Source organism: Rousettus aegyptiacus, unplaced genomic scaffold (assembly GCF_014176215.1).
Source record: "Rousettus aegyptiacus isolate mRouAeg1 unplaced genomic scaffold, mRouAeg1.p scaffold_m13_p_7, whole genome shotgun sequence".
NCBI lineage: Eukaryota > Metazoa > Chordata > Mammalia > Chiroptera > Pteropodidae > Rousettus > Rousettus aegyptiacus.
Window position 1 is genome coordinate 103,103,991 of NW_023416310.1, and position 16,389 is coordinate 103,120,379.

Here is a 16,389-nt window from a genome sequence, read left to right on the forward strand (position 1 = left end):
TTGAGGTAAGTCTTTGAGGTTTCTTTCTTTTTTTAGTTCTCTCTGGTAAACCAGCTGACCTATGGGTTAGCTCGTTGTTCTAATGGAGCTCCCATTCTCCTCTTTTTTCATCACGACGTTCTCCATTGTTTTCCAGAACACGTTTGGGCTTCAACTTCTACACACTGTTTCAGATGAAATTATTTTCTGTAGGGACAACTTCAGAGCTCTCTGTTCTAACAGGACTGTCTCTTTCATTGGGGAAAGTCTCTGAGCTCCTGCTCCAGAGCTAGGTGCAGGGAAAGTAGCCCTCAGAGTGATACCCCTACTTTATGAGTTGGGTTGGGGTGGTAGCCTCTGTCTTTTCAGTTTGCCCCTCATGGCATGGAAACTCCACCCTACAAACAAGCTGGGACAAGGGTGACCAATCCCACCCTACAAACAAGTAGGCCAAGCGTCCCAGTATTCTTGGCCTATGGAACCGGGGGCATGGCTGCCACTATATGATTAGGGGCTGAGTAAAGGATGGAATCTCCCAATCTCCTGGCTGCATTCACCAAGAATTAACCCTCAGAAACTCAGACCTTGAGAATTAAGGTGGGCTAAACCTTAAAGTGTTCTCAGTATCTTTCTTCATTTTAGAGGTAAAGAAAAAGCAAGCATAGGTGAAGAGGCCTCAGTGAAGAGTTCTGTAGTCATCAGGGGCTAAACCTAAGCAAAAGACCCAAGGAGTTTTAGTGCGATGGCAGGGATGGGAGCAGAGGGTGTGAGGGAAGGAGAAGAGGCATTCAGGGACCTGGCTCTCCCCTTGCTTCCTGGCATGGAATCCATCACAGTTCTACCAGGTTTCACTCTGGGAATATGAGCAAATGGAATGGGGTATGTGCCTGCCACCTGGCACCAAGGGGACAATCTGGAAGGCACCACTGTGAACCTGCCTCGCAGTCTTGCAAACAGAGCAGGAACCGCTAGTCCAGGGCTGTCTGCGACAACTACTTGAGCCTTTCCCCAGAGTCCCTATTCTCTCTGCACCGTCTCTTCTCCAAATGGGGTTCATAGCTTTTCTTTGGGGTTCCAGAAACATGCTTAAAACTACACCAGGTTTCAGATAACAAGGCGGGCCTGCATTAGCTTTGAATATAAATCAAATTTGGTCTGTCACAAGGGAGAAATGACAGTCCTTTCAGAGGTCCGAGGCATCTGCAGCTTGTCTGATCAGCCCTGCCAAAGCCTTGTTTTTGACAACATGCCGCCCTACCTCTTGGACTCTGTGTGAGGGTTCTGCTGCCCACCAGGAGCAACGGACAAAGTCTGTTTATGCAGAAACTTGGCAGGAGGTGTAGGTGAAGCAGCCTCTGGACAAAGGCGCACTCTGAGATCCCGGTGGCTATTGTTAAAGGAACATAGCTGATAGGACACAGGCAAACTGTTTGGGGCGAGGCAGCTGATAAATAAACAGGGAAGCACATTCAAGCCAGAGCTAGGGAATGCCCTTGAGTCGCTTTTATTTCTTCTCTGGCAAAATCTTTCTGAAGCACTGACTGGAAATAAAGGTCTTGCTGGTATTGGCTGGTGGCAGAAGTCTCCACATCTTATGCGCTTTGGAATCTGCCAGAGTGTAGATTTGAATGCGAACTTGGTTAATATTTAGTCTGTTCTAACAGCCAAGTTGCCAGTCTCCAGACCAACCAGCAGTATCCTGGGGCAGCCTGCAGGCCTGATGGGAAGAAAATAGCTTAAACCTGCCTGCTGCTCAAAGTTTCACCTTTGCCAGAGCCCAGCCATGCCCCAAGGAGAGGCACATCTCTGTAAGTTGCCATTTGGAGGCCTATATAGTAGCCAGGCAAACGCCAGGCTCGGTCTGTCTCATCATTCCCTTCCATGCTGTTTCCAAAGCCTCCCATAAGTGCTCTGTAAGTGGAGATGAGGGCCCCTTGTTCCTACTTTATATCTTTAGATTGTGGGTAGAAATCTGTGTGTCTTGCTCTGTCCATGCCCTGACCCCAGGTCCCAGGAAAGACAGCACAAAGCACATGCCTCTAGACCCTTTGAAGAAGTCTCTATAATGCTTAAGGGCACAGCCACCAGTAGCTCACTCCACCCCTGGGTTCCTAGAGGATGCATCCAGCTGCATGAGAGGCTAGAAGTCTATCTGGTAGAGAAGCAGTGCATCAGGCTGCTCTTAGCCTGCCACGGAAGGCTGGTCCTTACCAAAACCAGGTGCCCTCAGGGCCTCTGGAGCATGGGGCCTAGAAGAAGTGGTGCCTGGCTCAGAGGTGACTGCCTAGTTTTCCCAGCCTGTGGACTAAAGGGGGTCAAGGCTATCTGATGCTCCATGGGAAAAGAGGACATGTTTAAAATGGAGGCCAGCCCATGCTTAGACCCTGGCCAGAAGCTAAGCTTACCCCTATTGTTCAGCCTGTGGCCCTGCTGATGGATCTAGGCCCCTGGAGAACTCCTTCAGGCTCAGGGCAAGAGGCCTCTGAGGTTCCTCACACATTGAGCTTAATGGGGTCCATGACACTGAGGGCTATATGGAGGTCCATGCCCGGAGAGACTGGTCTCACAACTGCAGTAGGTTTCAGTGATGAGGACTCCATCATCACACCTTTTAGGAACACTTGGGGTCCCTGTTGGGCCAAATCTACCTGTTTCTGCTTCTGTTCCTGCATCGTTACTCCAGAGCCAAACATGGGCTCCTCTAACTCTGATTCCAGAGACAGATAAAGGACCTTATCCTGACTTTCACATGCTTTATTCTTAAAGAGAAAAATAACTTGGTTCAAACTGGCATAACCAAAGCAACAAAATAAATAGGATAGTATTAGATTATAACTCATGGAACAAAATAAATATGCATGAGTCTGTACTGATATAAAGTAATAATTGCATGAATAAATAAGTGGGAGCGAAGAGGAAGCTCTTCTTTGTAGAATTCCAATGGATAGATTGGAAGGAATGTGGTAGATGCAAATCACCTCTAGGCAAACGCCGCAGAAATAGTTGTTTCAGTTGAGGTCCTGCAATGGATTCTATAATATCAAGTACGTAAAAGTTTGTGGAGAAATTGGATTTTTGTAGAGTCTCAAAGTATCTCCTCCAAGATAGTTTTTAATTATAAAGGGAAAAAATGGTAACTTTACAGTGTAGGAACCCGGCAGGTACCAACTTAACCGAGTGAGCAAGATAGACACCACCAGTGATAAGCTGTAATGACATCATGTACCTGCTGGTACAATGCCCCGAGGACACATCACTTCCATGATATTCTTACCAAAAAGCTCACAAACTTGATCTTATCATTAGAGAAATCACACAAACCCAATTTGTAGGAGACTCATCAGAATAAACTGATAGACTTATGAAAGGTGTCAAGGTCATGAACAGTAAGGAAAGACTGGGGAACTATCACAGATGAGCGACTCAGGAGACATGACAACCAAATATAATATGAAGTCCTGGATAGGATCCTAAAACAGAAAGAAACATTAGTAGAAAAACTGGTGAAATTTAAATGAGGTCTGAAGTTTTAGTTAAGAATACTGTAACCAATATTAATTTCCTGGTTTTAATAAATGAATTATGGTTATATAAAGTATGGACATTAGGGAAAGCTGGGTATATGTGAATAGTCTGTGCTATTTTCATGACTTTTCTCTAAATCAAAAGTTATTTCAAAATAAAGCTAAAAAAGCAATTCTTCAAAGAACTCATACAACTCCATAACAACAAAAAACCCACAAACGATCCAATGAAAAAATGGGAAGTGGACCCGAACAGACACTTCTCCCTAGAGGACATACAAATGGCCTACAAATATATGAAAAGATGCTCAACATTACTAGCTATTAGGAAAATGCAAATCAAAACCACAATGAGATACCATCTCACATCTGTTAGAATAGCTATAATCAACAGGACAAGTAATAACAAATGTTGTTATTAAAGGAGAGGATGCAGAGAAAAAGGAACCCTTATACAATGCTGGTGAGACTGCAAATTGGTACAGCCACTATGGAAAACAGTATGGAGGTTCCTCAAAAAAACTGAGAATTGATATACCATATGATCCAGCAATCTCTCAACTGAGTATTTACCCCAAAGACTTGAAAACCCATATCCAAAAAGATATTTGCACACCGATATTCATAGCAACATTATTCACAGTGGCCAGGACATGGAAGCAACTGAAGTGTCCTACGATAGAGATTGGCTAAAGAAGCTGTGTGTGGTACATATATGCAATGGAATATTACTTAGTCATAAGAAGAGATGAAATACTGCCATTTGTGACATCATGGATGGACCTCAAGATAATCATGCTAAGTGAAATAAGCCAGACAGAAAAAGTTGAAAATCACATGATATCACTTATATGTGGGATATAAACTTAAAAGCAACAAATGAGCAGGACAGTAAAACAGAGACTCATGGACATGGACTATAGACTAGTGGCTACTAGTGGGATGGAGGAGGAGGGGGGAGGCAGAGGGGGTAAAGGGGGTCAAATATAGGGGGATAGGGAGAGGGTGAAGTGGGTAAAGGGGATCAAATATATGGTAGCTGAAGGAAACTGGACTTTGGGTGGTAAACACACAATAGAATATACAGATGTCAAATTATAATGTATACCTGAAAATTATATAATTGTATTAACCAATGTTACCCCAATAAACTTAAAAAAAAAGCAATGCTTAGTAACTGCACAGGATGAACAAATCAGCCCCCAAGGAAGGAAACTACTGTATATCCATGCACATGCATTCATTGTACATATATGCCACATTCATTTAACCAATCATCTGTTGATGGACACTTGGGTTGCTTCCACCTTTTGGCTACTGTGAATAATGCTGCTGTGGGTGTACAAATATCTCCTCTAGACTCTGCTTTTAATTTTTTCGTTTATATACCAAGAAGTTGAATTGCTGGATCATATGATAATTCTATTTTAACATTTTGAGGAACTGCTATACTGTTTCTCATAGTGGCTGCACCATTTTATATTCCTACTAATGATGCACAGAGATTCCAATTTCTCCACATGTGTGCCAACACTTGTTATTTTGTTTTTTGTTTTTTTTTTAAATAATAGCCATCCTAATGGGTGTGATGTGATATCTCATTATGGTTTTGATTTGTGTTTGTGTTTCCCTAATGATTAGTGATGTTGAACAATATACACTTGTATCCCCTTTTATAGATAAGGAAACTGAGGCTTTAAGCAGTGATATAACCTGCTGAAGTCAGACAGGTGGTCAGTGATGGAATCAAACTGACCCACCAATCAGATTCCAGAACTCTGCCTTGTATCACCTCTCTGGGGAGAGCCACCCCTATCCTAGTCACCCTAGGGCTACTTTCTCCTTCCTTCCAACCACCCGTACCCTTTTGCTTTTTACTTTACTCCCACCATCCAAAAATGAAGCAAAGAAGGGAAAGGCTGCTGAAAAGAGCAAATTCTGGCATGTACAGTTGAGTTTGTGACGATGGCCATCCCAGAGGTGCCCACAGACCCCTCCCTGTGAGCAGGGCACAAAGGGGTAGGTAAGGACTTGGAGGCCAGCAGCTACCCATCCTTCACACTTTGAGGTGAACAAAACCAGCAAGGAAAAGAGAAAGAGACAGGTCAACGCAGCTGTCAGAGAGGGCTGCAGCCAGCAGGGCCAGATCTGGCTTAGCTGCTGATGACACTTCCAGGAACTGAGGAGGAATGAGCTGGCCCCCAGTCTTAAATGCCCTTGGGCCAGGCTGTGTGTGGGGTGGGGGTGGGCAAGCACCATGAGGCCATGCAAAGGGATCAAAATCAAAGAAGCATGGCTACCTCAGGGCTCAAGGCAGGCATGGCACCAATGCCAGCTGGATCTAGAGGTGGTCCAGAGGCTGAGCCCACTTTCCACAGGTCCTGTAGATTCTGCAGTCACCACTCCTGGCTGGCCACCAGCACTTCCCGAAGCAACTCCCACAGTCTCCTCACTATCTACTTGCTTTTTATAGCAGCTAGAGTGAGCTCTTTCTAAAAGCACAGATCTGGCCATGTTACCCCTTGCTTAGAACTCTTACTATTTCCTCGTTGTCCTCAGAATAAAGTCGACTCTTCCACATTCCTACAAGGCCCTCTGGCCTTTGTAGGCATTTCTAGCCTCATCTGCCTTCCCTGAGCTCCAGCCATCCTGACCTATGGAATTCCATTCCCAGAATCTGCCATGTCCTTTGCCCGGATAAGTCTTGCTCATCTTTCTAGACGTAGCTCAAATTTTATCACCCCATCTTGGACTTTTCCTCACTTTTTTATACCCACCCTCTAATATATTTGCCTCAGGTCACACAGCAAACCAATCAGGATTTGAATTCAAGCTCCAGGACCCTGTTATCAACCAGGGGTGATGTTGGCCTTCTCTGTAACATGGTCAGTGCGCCCCATAGGCATCTGTGCTTTGAGAGGTCTACAGCTTAGTGACCGGCGTGACGCCAGCCATGCTGTCTGATGATTGTTACATTGTGCTGAGGGAAGAGGATAAAGGACTAGCAGATGACAGACACCCTCGGGTTTTCCTAGGGAGGAACATAGAGCAGAGAAGGAGCCAGAAGCTGGGGAATCCTACCTGCCTGGCCAACAGCAGGACACTAGTCTGTGAAGATACCCTCCTCAGAAGGAAGTGTGTGCCCTGACCCAGCATCTCCTGGACCTGACCACAAGCGAAGCAGGAAATGCAGAGGGTGGCAAAGTATGTGCATATCTTGATTCCTGAAACTTGGAAAACCTGCCACCAAAATCACTTACAATGCTAAGGGGCTACTAGTATAAGCTGGAGCCCCTGTCTGCCACTGGGCCCTGTGCTTAGAGGGATCTCAGTGAGTCTGTCTCTTCATAAGTGCCTTGGAGCCAGGGTATGCCTCCTCTGGTTCTCTGCACCCAACCAGGGTTAGGAGGCCTTTTGCTTCTTTCCAGAGAATTGGAGCCTCAGGACAGGAGCCCAAACCTTAGCATAGGCTTATGGCAGAGCAGTAGGCCCCTGACATTTCCAGAAGTCTGTGCCCAGGAACAGGCAGACCTGCCCATTAATGTCTGCGCTTGGGCTCAGCCCCACATGGGTCCTTCTGACTGTGATAGGAACTTGAAGCCACCTATGCATCTGGGAAGCCTGGGGCTGGGCCTCCCCAGGGCACCATCTAGGCTCTTGAGAAACAACTTCATCTGTTGGGAAACTTTGAAAGGAAAAGACAGTTGGTGACAACGATCCCTTCTCCATCCTCTCCGTACTGTACGGAAAGATCAGGAATGAGCCTATTGTGAGTCCCGCTCTCTTGGGCTGCACCCTTGCATTAGAAACACAGCCCAGTGGTGGGCCAGCTAGGTTTGGTGGGGAATGGGGAATCTTGAGGGGCACCGATGCAGATGGAGGGTCTCGCACACACCCACCTCGGTCACGATGGTGGACAGAAAGACGTCCTGGCTGAACTCCCAGCCATCCAGACAGCTCTCCTGCTCCAGCTGCTCCAGGTCCACGTCACGCCCCGGCTCCAGCCCGAGCGCCGAGAAGTTGGCGATCGCCTCGAGCCGGTAGCGCCGGCAGCTGTGCGGCACCTCGCGGCCGTCCTGCACCCGCAGCGGGATACTGTGGTTGCGCCACGCGCTGCTCAGGTTCGCGGTGTCCGGCACCCGGCAGCGGTGCTCTGGGGTCCCAGCAAGGAACACGATTGACATACCATTGAAGCCATTGGGGATGATACTGGCGCTGAGCAGGAAGAAGATGAGGCGCTGGAAGGGCCCCCACTCGCCCAGGAAGGCGGTCACCTCGTCGTAGTCCCGCATGCTTCCCGCCGCTGTTCGCCAGCTAGCAACAGCGGGTGATGATAAGAGCGATCTCGAGAGAGTGCCGAGAGGCCGAGGGCGCTTCCTGAGGGTGTCAGAACGGTCTCGGGGGAGGCAGGCTGCGGGGAAACGGGGCGGTGCGCGGGGCCCGGGGCCCGGGAAACCTGCTGCGGGCTTCGGAACGTTCGCGGGATCTGGACGCACAGCTGGAAGTCACCGCAGAAGCTCGGGACCACACCCCCATCCCGGCTGCGGCGCGGGAGCGGCTGGGGTGGGGCTATGAGGCCGGCTCCGCCTGGGGCCGCGTCGCCGGCCGCTGGCGACTCCAGTCTGGTCTCCGCAGCGGCGCCCCCGGCGTGCGGAGGAGGACGCTCGGCTCCTGCGCACTGCGCGTCTCCCGCGACCCCGAAGTGCTCAGCAACCTGACCCGTGTCCCAAAGTTGGGGAGAGCAGACGAAAGGGCGGAGCCGAGGCCGGAGAGCAAGGTCTCGGAGAGGTCGGCCCTGGGCCCTCCCTATCGGCGTCGCCTCAGGCCTCGCTCGGGGCCGGAGTCTCTCCGCAGTCCCTTCCCATCCGAAGTCTGAGCTCTAGTGACTTTGGGCGGTAGGGTGCGGACAGGAGAGTTAGTGGAGTCAGTGTTTCGGGGAAACCTCTTTCGGCCTCCGGTGGCAGGAGCGCGTCCTCTCTCTTGGCACGCACGCCGCGCGAGTGGCGGGCAGCAGCCAACAGGGCGCTCGCTCCCCACCAGTCCTGGAAGGGCGGATTCAGTCACCAGCGGCGGCTCCCAAAGACGCATCTTCGGGACATCCAGGAGCCTCACTTTGAAAAAGGGAGACATAGGCCCAGACCTCGGAAGGCATGTGCAAGGTCACACTGCGTCAGAGATAAGCGGGGAGGAAAAGAAGGGAGGGGAAGAATTCGTCCCAGGGTCCTGCTGGGGCTTCTAGAGAAGACTCCAGCATCGCGCCTGGCCCAGGTGAGAGCATCTAATGGAGACGCTGCTGTCACTACGCCTGTGTTCTGATTTTGATCCTTTCACTCTCGCCACGTCCTCAGGGCTCTGCCAGAGCCTTCTTGGACTGGAAGGCCTCTTGTTGGCAGAAGGGACAGCCCCCAGTCCAGGAAAGGCGGGACGGAGGAAGGAGGAGAAGGTCCAGTTTGTCGCCTAGATCTGGCAAGGTAACCAGAGTAGGGACCACAGTCAGCTCAGTGTCCCAGTCTATGTCCCCTCTGCTGCCCTGTGAGGTAGCCTGGGTTCTGAGTCCTGGGGTTCATGAGGCAGATGAGATTGACAGGCTGAAGAGCTCAACTCTCCAGAGATTTTGTACAAGTGTGATTGCTTCTCTCCGCCTGGTTAAGAGGATCAGGGACATTTCTGCCTCACTTTCTATAGCCACCAGTCTGACCCTTCCCCTTAGCCTGGCTTCTCACTCTTTTGGAACCTCAGTTTCCTTGTCTGTAATAAGACCATATGTCCCAATGTGCCAGACAGCTCCGTTTCGTGCCTAGTAACAGAGTGAAATTATTAATAGCATTTTACTTTTAAAAGTATCCTTATATGAATAATATATACATACACAGCAGGTCTCCCAATAATGTGGTCTTGTTTGATGTCATTTTGTTATGACATTGATAAGAAAAAGAAAATCAGTTCCCAGCCAGGGCCACTGTCTGTGTGGAGTTTGCATGTCTCCCCATTTCTGCATGGGTGAACTGGCATGTCTAAATTATCCCAGTCTGAGCGTGTGTAGAGAGTGCACCCTGCGATGGAAGGGCGTCCTGCCTGGGTGGGTTCCTGCCTTGGGCTCTGAGCTGCTGGGACAGGTTCTGCCCACCCACAACCTGGAACTGGAAGAAGTGGGTTGGCAAATAATGTTCTTGCTTGTTTTTGTTAATTTTTCTTAAGTGTATGTATAGCTCACATTTACTTCAATGTTTACTCTTAGGAGTGTTTGGGGTCTTTATTTAGAAGCTAGGTCATATTTTCATGACCAGAAATATGCCCTGGGAACTTAACTCTTGTTTCTATCAATTAACCTATGGTAAAATTGTTTTTTGTTGTTGTCGTTGTTGTTTCACTTAAAGTTTGTGGTCACAGGTTTTGCTTAGCTTGATTTCATCCCTCCCCTCTCCCCCAGAGAAAAAGCAAAACCTGAGACAAGAACTTATGTGAAGGTAGTTTATTTTGAGTAGGAAAGGAGTGAGGGGCTGGAGAGAATGAATGGGGAAGACAGTAAGGTCAACACAAGACTGTATCACTTAGCTACTCATTGACCATGACCAGGATCAGTGACAGTGCTTGCTGAGACATATTGGAGCCAGAGGCCAAAGGAAAAAATTAGTGATCCTGATCCTATCTTTACTTAAAAGTTTTGTATTTTATTCATCATGGACTTTTATACTTTTATTTAGATTTAAAAATTATATATTTAAGTATTATTAATTCTGATTATTGAATTTCTTGGTGCCACCATTAAATTTTGCCCCTCAGGCAAGTGCCTCAGTCATTTCACTTACCTTAGCCTTGTCTCAACTTTCATTGCCATGGTGACTGGAATTCGATCCCATTGGGAACTTCTAAAGAGCTACGTAGAATGAGGAGGCATTTATTTCCTTGTTCTGGCTCCATTGGTCAACTCCCCTGCACTCACAGATTGTTTTGAGTTAAGGGAGAAATGTTGGTATAGCTGAAGTAGGTGTCACAGGAAGGCCTCCTTTTGCAGAAGGCATGACCTTGCTCTGGAACCATAGAGACCTGTACTGAAACTCTTTCATTAGGGCTTATCAGAGACTCTAGCCAGCATCCTTATCACCACAAACACAACTAGCAACACTATTCTGCTGGGTAATATGGGTCAAATGGCAGGGAACCTTGTACTATAGGTAGATGGACACACTGTAGAGTTCTCTTACTCTGTGCTTCACTCAAAACTGGAAGCCTTCCCAAGCACCCAATAAATCAGTCAGAGTAATAGTCCCACCAAGAATTATGTCTTTTTATTAGCGGTGAAAGGAATAGTGTATAATAATTTGCCTTTACCTTAGAGGGGATGACCTGGCATGCTCCAGACCACTGGATCCCTAATAACTTCACCAATTTGCATCAAAATAATATAAGATGGAAGAAGTGAGTGAGGATATAGATGAAATAAGATTGCCATGATGGTGGTCCTTGGGGTTCATTTTACTAGTTTGTTGACTCGTAAATACCTTTAACTCATTCCAGAACAAAAAGGTAAGAAAAAAACTTCATCAGTATGGCAGGCCCTGAATTTTCATGCTTTTTATTGCCCATCTTCTGGCATGCTCATATTTTAGTAGGACATCTAGAGGACTTGGTCATGTTAGCAATTACGTCATCAGTACAGCTAACCATCATGATGTTCTATGGAATACCAAGACAATCAAAGACACTAAATACTGTATTGTCAAAGGGAACAGGAGAACTTGCATAGCCCAGGGACAAGAAAATCAATATGTGCTGCTATTCACCCCACATGAAAGCAAATGGCTTTTCATCCCCCTCAATGAAGAATATTGAGAGGAAAAGCTTTATTGTTGGTGCTAATCTCTACAATTCCTCCCGAAATGCAGTTTTACTTCTGAGTCAATAAATTGGCCAAAAACGTGGGTGTGTTAGAGGCCTCCATTTGGCTCCTTCTACCACAGTAGCTCTTATTTAATAAGACAGGGATTAAATGTTGGGGTCTTGCCAGCGCTAAGTTTATTTATTCCAGTTGTGCATTTAGGAATCAGAGAACTACAGCATGGATCTTTAGACCCTTCAGACCTGCTTGCATGAGAACTCCATTTACCACCTGTCTTTCGTGAGCCTCCAGTTTAGTGGGGGAAGGGGAGCATGATGCTGTTTCCCATCCTCTGGCACTAATGCCAGCTCATACTCTGAATCCAGCAGCCCTTGAAAGGTCTGGATCTTTCTCTTTCTTCAGCACAGAATTACTCTGGTAAAAGGCCACTGCCCTGGACTGAATCATGTCCCCTCGGATTCATATTTTGAAGCCCTAACCTTCAACGCAATGGTATTTGGAAATGGGCTTTTGGATTTAGGTGAGATCGCAAGGGTGGTGCCCTCGTGGTGGGATTAGTGCCCTTATAGGAAGAGACATCAGAGAGCTTGCATGATGGTGGCCATCTATAAGCCAGAATGACCCTCACCAGGAACTGAATTGGCCAGCACCTTGATCTTGGACTTTCCAGCCTCCATAATTGAGAGAAATAAATTTTTATTGTTTAAGCCACCCAGTCTGTGGCTTAAACGATAAAAATAGACATGGATTCCTTGTGGGGAAATAATTATCATATATACTTCGGCCACATAGGAGGGGTCTTCCGTAAGGAGACTTGGCCTCCTTTTCAATCAATAGGCCCTTGTAAATTGGCCTGGATCTGGGAAGTTCATGAGGAAATATGATTTCCTGCTGGGGTAGCTGACATCAGGCTTCTTCTGCCCACCAGCTCTTAATTTGCGGTTGTCTTTTGTATTTTAGCGGAATCTCTGGCCTCTGTCTACTAGATGCCAGTAGCACTCTCCTCTAATTGTAATGGAAAGGTCTCCAAACATTGCTGAATGTCCTCTGGTAGGGCAGGGGTGGGAGATGGGGGAAAAACACTGACATAAGCCAATGTTTTACTTTCTACTTGCATCACATTCTAATCTACCATGGGTAAGAGTTTTATTAAATGATGCTTCTGCACGCCAGAGATCATTATCATCCTATTTACCAGAGCATTGAGGGGCTTTATCTTTGTTTGAAAGGTGAACGTTCTCATTCTAGAATTCCTTCCTTGTAAGTCTGCCTTCTAGACTACTTCTGTTTGGAAATAGATCTGAGGGAACAAGAGTAAAGGACTGTGGGAGTGAAACAGAGAAGAAAAGCAACTACAAGGGTATAGCTTAGGGTTGTTTACAGCTGTGGGAAATTGGGAGGAATGGGTCTCAGAAATGTCTGAGGTTCAGAAGTAGGGAACATATGTCACAGGTTTCTATGCCTTACTGGTTCAGGTGTGCCCCAATGGGCATTAAGTCTCCCACACTGCACATGCGTGAATGCTGAGCCAGCTTCTGTAGGTGTCCCATGCCTCAGCGTCCGAGGGGTCTGGGAGCAAAACATGAGAAGCAAGTAGTGCAGCTGAGATCAGGACACCTCAAAGGAGCTGGTTGTCACATTAGTGGCTGAAGTAACCAGTAGATCCAGAGACACTGAAGCCATGAGTCATATGCCTGTCATCCTGCTTGTATAGGACGGGTGAGGACGCAGTCTGTGCTGCCCCTCACTGAGTGCTGCCTCGGGGCTGAGGAAGGCAGGACCCTGGCAGCCTCGTTCATAAGTTCAACTCCTGATGTTGCTTGTTCTAGCCAAGAGGGCCTGGAGTCGACAATGTGGGGCAGTCCACGGGCCACCTCCTGGCACCCGAACAACCCCATCCAGCCCAGATGCTTGCCCACGCAAGTCCTAAATCTGTGGTGGGGAAGGGCAGAGGGATGAGGTCGGGAAGGTTGGCAGAGGCGAGACCATCTCTGACCTTAAAAAATTCCTAATTGTTAAATGGCTTTAGATTTCATTCTGAGGCAATGGGTGGGTCAGAGGAAAATCTGATGAAATTTCTGTTTTTAGAAAGATCCTCCTGGCGGCCAAGTTGAGAATGCAAGGGAGGGATCTAGGGTGGACGCAGAGACACCACAGAAGAGACTGAGCAAGTCCAAGAGGGGGATGGTGGTGGTGGCCCAGAAAGAGATGAATTCCAGAGCTGTTAAGGAGGTGGCAAGGGCAGGTCTTGATGACCAGCTGGATGTACAGAGGGGAAAAGCGGATTAGGCAGGGAAAGGGCCAAATTTGGGGAACTGGATGGATGCTTGGTCGGTGACACGGTTGGTGAAATGGAAGCATAGGAGTAAGAGTAGGTTGGAGAGAAGATGCAGTGAGTTTGGGATGTTTGAATTTGAGATGTCTTTGGGACATCCAGGTAGAGATGTCTAGTCAGTCAGAGGTTTGAGTTGGAGATATATATTTGGAAGCAAAAATGACTGCGGAGTTCCTGAGACCTTGCATAAACGAGGACACTAAGGAGCAGAGCCAGTCAGGGTTTCTGGTTATAAGCAGGCTCTGAGAATTGATGAGGAAGCTGGACATCCAGCAAGGATAAGCAGGAATCTGTTGTGGATGTGGCTCTGGGAGCTGGGAAGTTGACAGACCAAAGTGGAGACCTGGCAGAACAGTACCTGAGATCAAACCTGTACAGGAAGAGCCTCCCCTTGGTGGGGCCAGGTTGGTCTCTGAGCTCTGTCCTCCCAGATCAAATCCAGTGGGACTGGGCAAAACTACGAAAGGAGGGAAGGGGCAGTTTAGAAGGGAGCCCGAACAGTCTGAGCCACCCTAGAGAATAAGCATTTGGAGAGGAAAGGAGGAACTGGGCCAGTGCTTTGAGGAGGCTTCTGCCTTGGGGACCATCAGAAGAGTGGACAGGAACAGGCTGAGAAGGCACAGCATGATGTAGGAGGACAGAGCTGAGGGGTAAGAAACTACCCCTAACCAGGGCAGGGTCCAGCAATCAGAGAGAGGGAGTCCTGGGGGCCGGGAGGAGACCCGTCCAGGTTCTTATGGTTCTATCTCTATCTCTCCCTCATCTCTATCTCTATGTCAATGCTCCAGGAACCACTGAGCAGCCAGGAGAACCATTTAGCAGGGATTATGACCTGGTTTCAGGAATAAGTCAAGCAGGCGCTGGGGTGGATTCAGGCATGCCAGAGTTTATGATCAGGTGTCCGGGCACCAGCCTTGTCTACACTCAGACCCAAAGCTTCAGGGATCATCTTGACTCAGCCCAAGTTTCACCATTCAATTCCCCATGGAGGACTGGGAGCCCAGCCCCGTGTGAGGAGTTGGTGAGTCTGAGCCTTGTACTCTGGGCTATTCTGGGGACCAAGTAGAGACAGGTTAGCACCCTTCAGAAGTGGCCTGGTCAGAGTTATCAGACCATTGGTAGGGCAAGCAGTGTTCTACAGGGAAGATGAGTACTTGAGATTGCTCTGTGTGCCCTTGTCATTGAGATTAGCTAACTAGCGTGTGACCTTGGCAAGTTTCTCAACCTTTCTGAGCTAATCCATGAAAGGGGATAATAATTGTACTTCCTTTGCAGTTGACATGAAGATTAAAGGCGAGTAATATCAGTTCACCAAGGACTTGGAGATAGATGCCTGCAACACATTAGCTCCTGTTATAGTTCTTATCCAACTTGTGTCCCCTCCGCTGAGTTTGTGGCTGTGCTCTGACTTCCCATGAAAACACGCCTTAAGTCCAAGAATGCCCTGGAGCACAGCCGAGTGTCCTTCCACTGCTGCCTTTGTCAGCGAAAAAGCTGCTGTGTGGTGCTCTGGCCTCTGAGCTTGGGTAACTGGGTTTGACAGGGGAGACAGGCCTGCTCACAGGGCCGGTCAGTTGTTTCTGAGACCACATGGCTGAGGCCTATTCCAGGAACAAGTAAGGCCTCTGGCGGCCTCTCCTGGAATTTTGAGTGTCTGCTTTCAGCCACAAATGGCCCATGTCAGACAGGAACAAAGATGAAATTTGATTTCTAAGGGGGTCCAAATAGAGTTTCCCACTTATAGTAGTGGGGGCACAGGAGCATAGTTCTTGCTTGTTAGAAAGACCCTTGTAAGTCCTTTTTAGACTCCCATATCCACTCAGGTGTGCTGAGAAATATTGCATTATTGAATATTGTGTAGGAAAATGATAAACCAGAAAATTACCCAGCATCGTGAAGGGGCCCAAAGATAAGAAGCTGTTACCTAGGGCAAGAATGCACGGTCCAGGACAGAGCTGGAGTGCAGGTAAGCTGGGCAGGCAGACAGAGGTGGAGGAGCAGGTAGGGCGCTCCCCAGGTGGAGCATCTAGGCATCACAGTACAGGTCACAATACCATCCCCCCCCCCCAACTCAGCTGTTGATAAGGGCTGTGAGCCCAGGGTCAGGCTCTGTGGCCCCTAGAGGGGCTGGGTCTTTGGCCAGGAAGGGAGGAAGGCTGGTATGAAGTAGCCTCTGGGTTTCTCTGGCCCTCACCCCTTTCTTTGATCTTCAAGGAGAAAGGTGGGGGTATCAAAATGTCACGCAGAGAACTAAAAGGAAGGACTCAGTTTTTGTTTCAAGCTCCTTGGAGGGTCAAGGAAGGCTGCAAGCGACTGGACGAGAGCTTGATAAAGCTGAACTTCCAGGTCCACGTGACTGGAATTGCAGGGATGTGAAGCAGGGCTGTGGGCAGAGATCGGCAGGGGCTGCCTCTCATGTGGCCTGTGGGCAGGGACTGGAAGTTCAGACTTTGCCCTGAGAGCAATGGGGAGTCAGGAGTTTTAATAGATAGGAGTGATATAATTAGAATTGCATTTTAAAAAAAACTCCTTTTGCTGTTGTGTGAAGAAAGAATTGAAGGGCCAGACAGGAGACAGGAAGGCCAGGCAGGAGGCTATTAAGGTATGGGGGGGGGGGGCGGGGGTGATGTGGGGGCCTGGACTGGGGCTGAGGCTGGAGCTCTGGAGGCTGAGGGAAGTGGGCTAGTTAGGGATTAGTTAGGGGAGTGCAT

At 48.2% G+C, this 16,389-nt stretch overlaps 1 protein-coding gene across 1 annotated transcript in view; it reads right to left on the bottom strand.

Moving 5' to 3' along the window:
* LOC107497041 (solute carrier family 22 member 4-like) overlaps positions 1-8,809 on the bottom strand; it is a 41,076-nt gene extending 32,267 nt beyond the window's left edge. The window contains 1 exon segment of the mRNA XM_016118416.2: positions 7,405-8,809. Coding sequence (XP_015973902.2) covers positions 7,405-7,795 — 391 coding nt within the window. The 5' untranslated portion in view covers positions 7,796-8,809.
* Between the last annotated feature and the right edge of the window lie 7,580 nt (positions 8,810-16,389).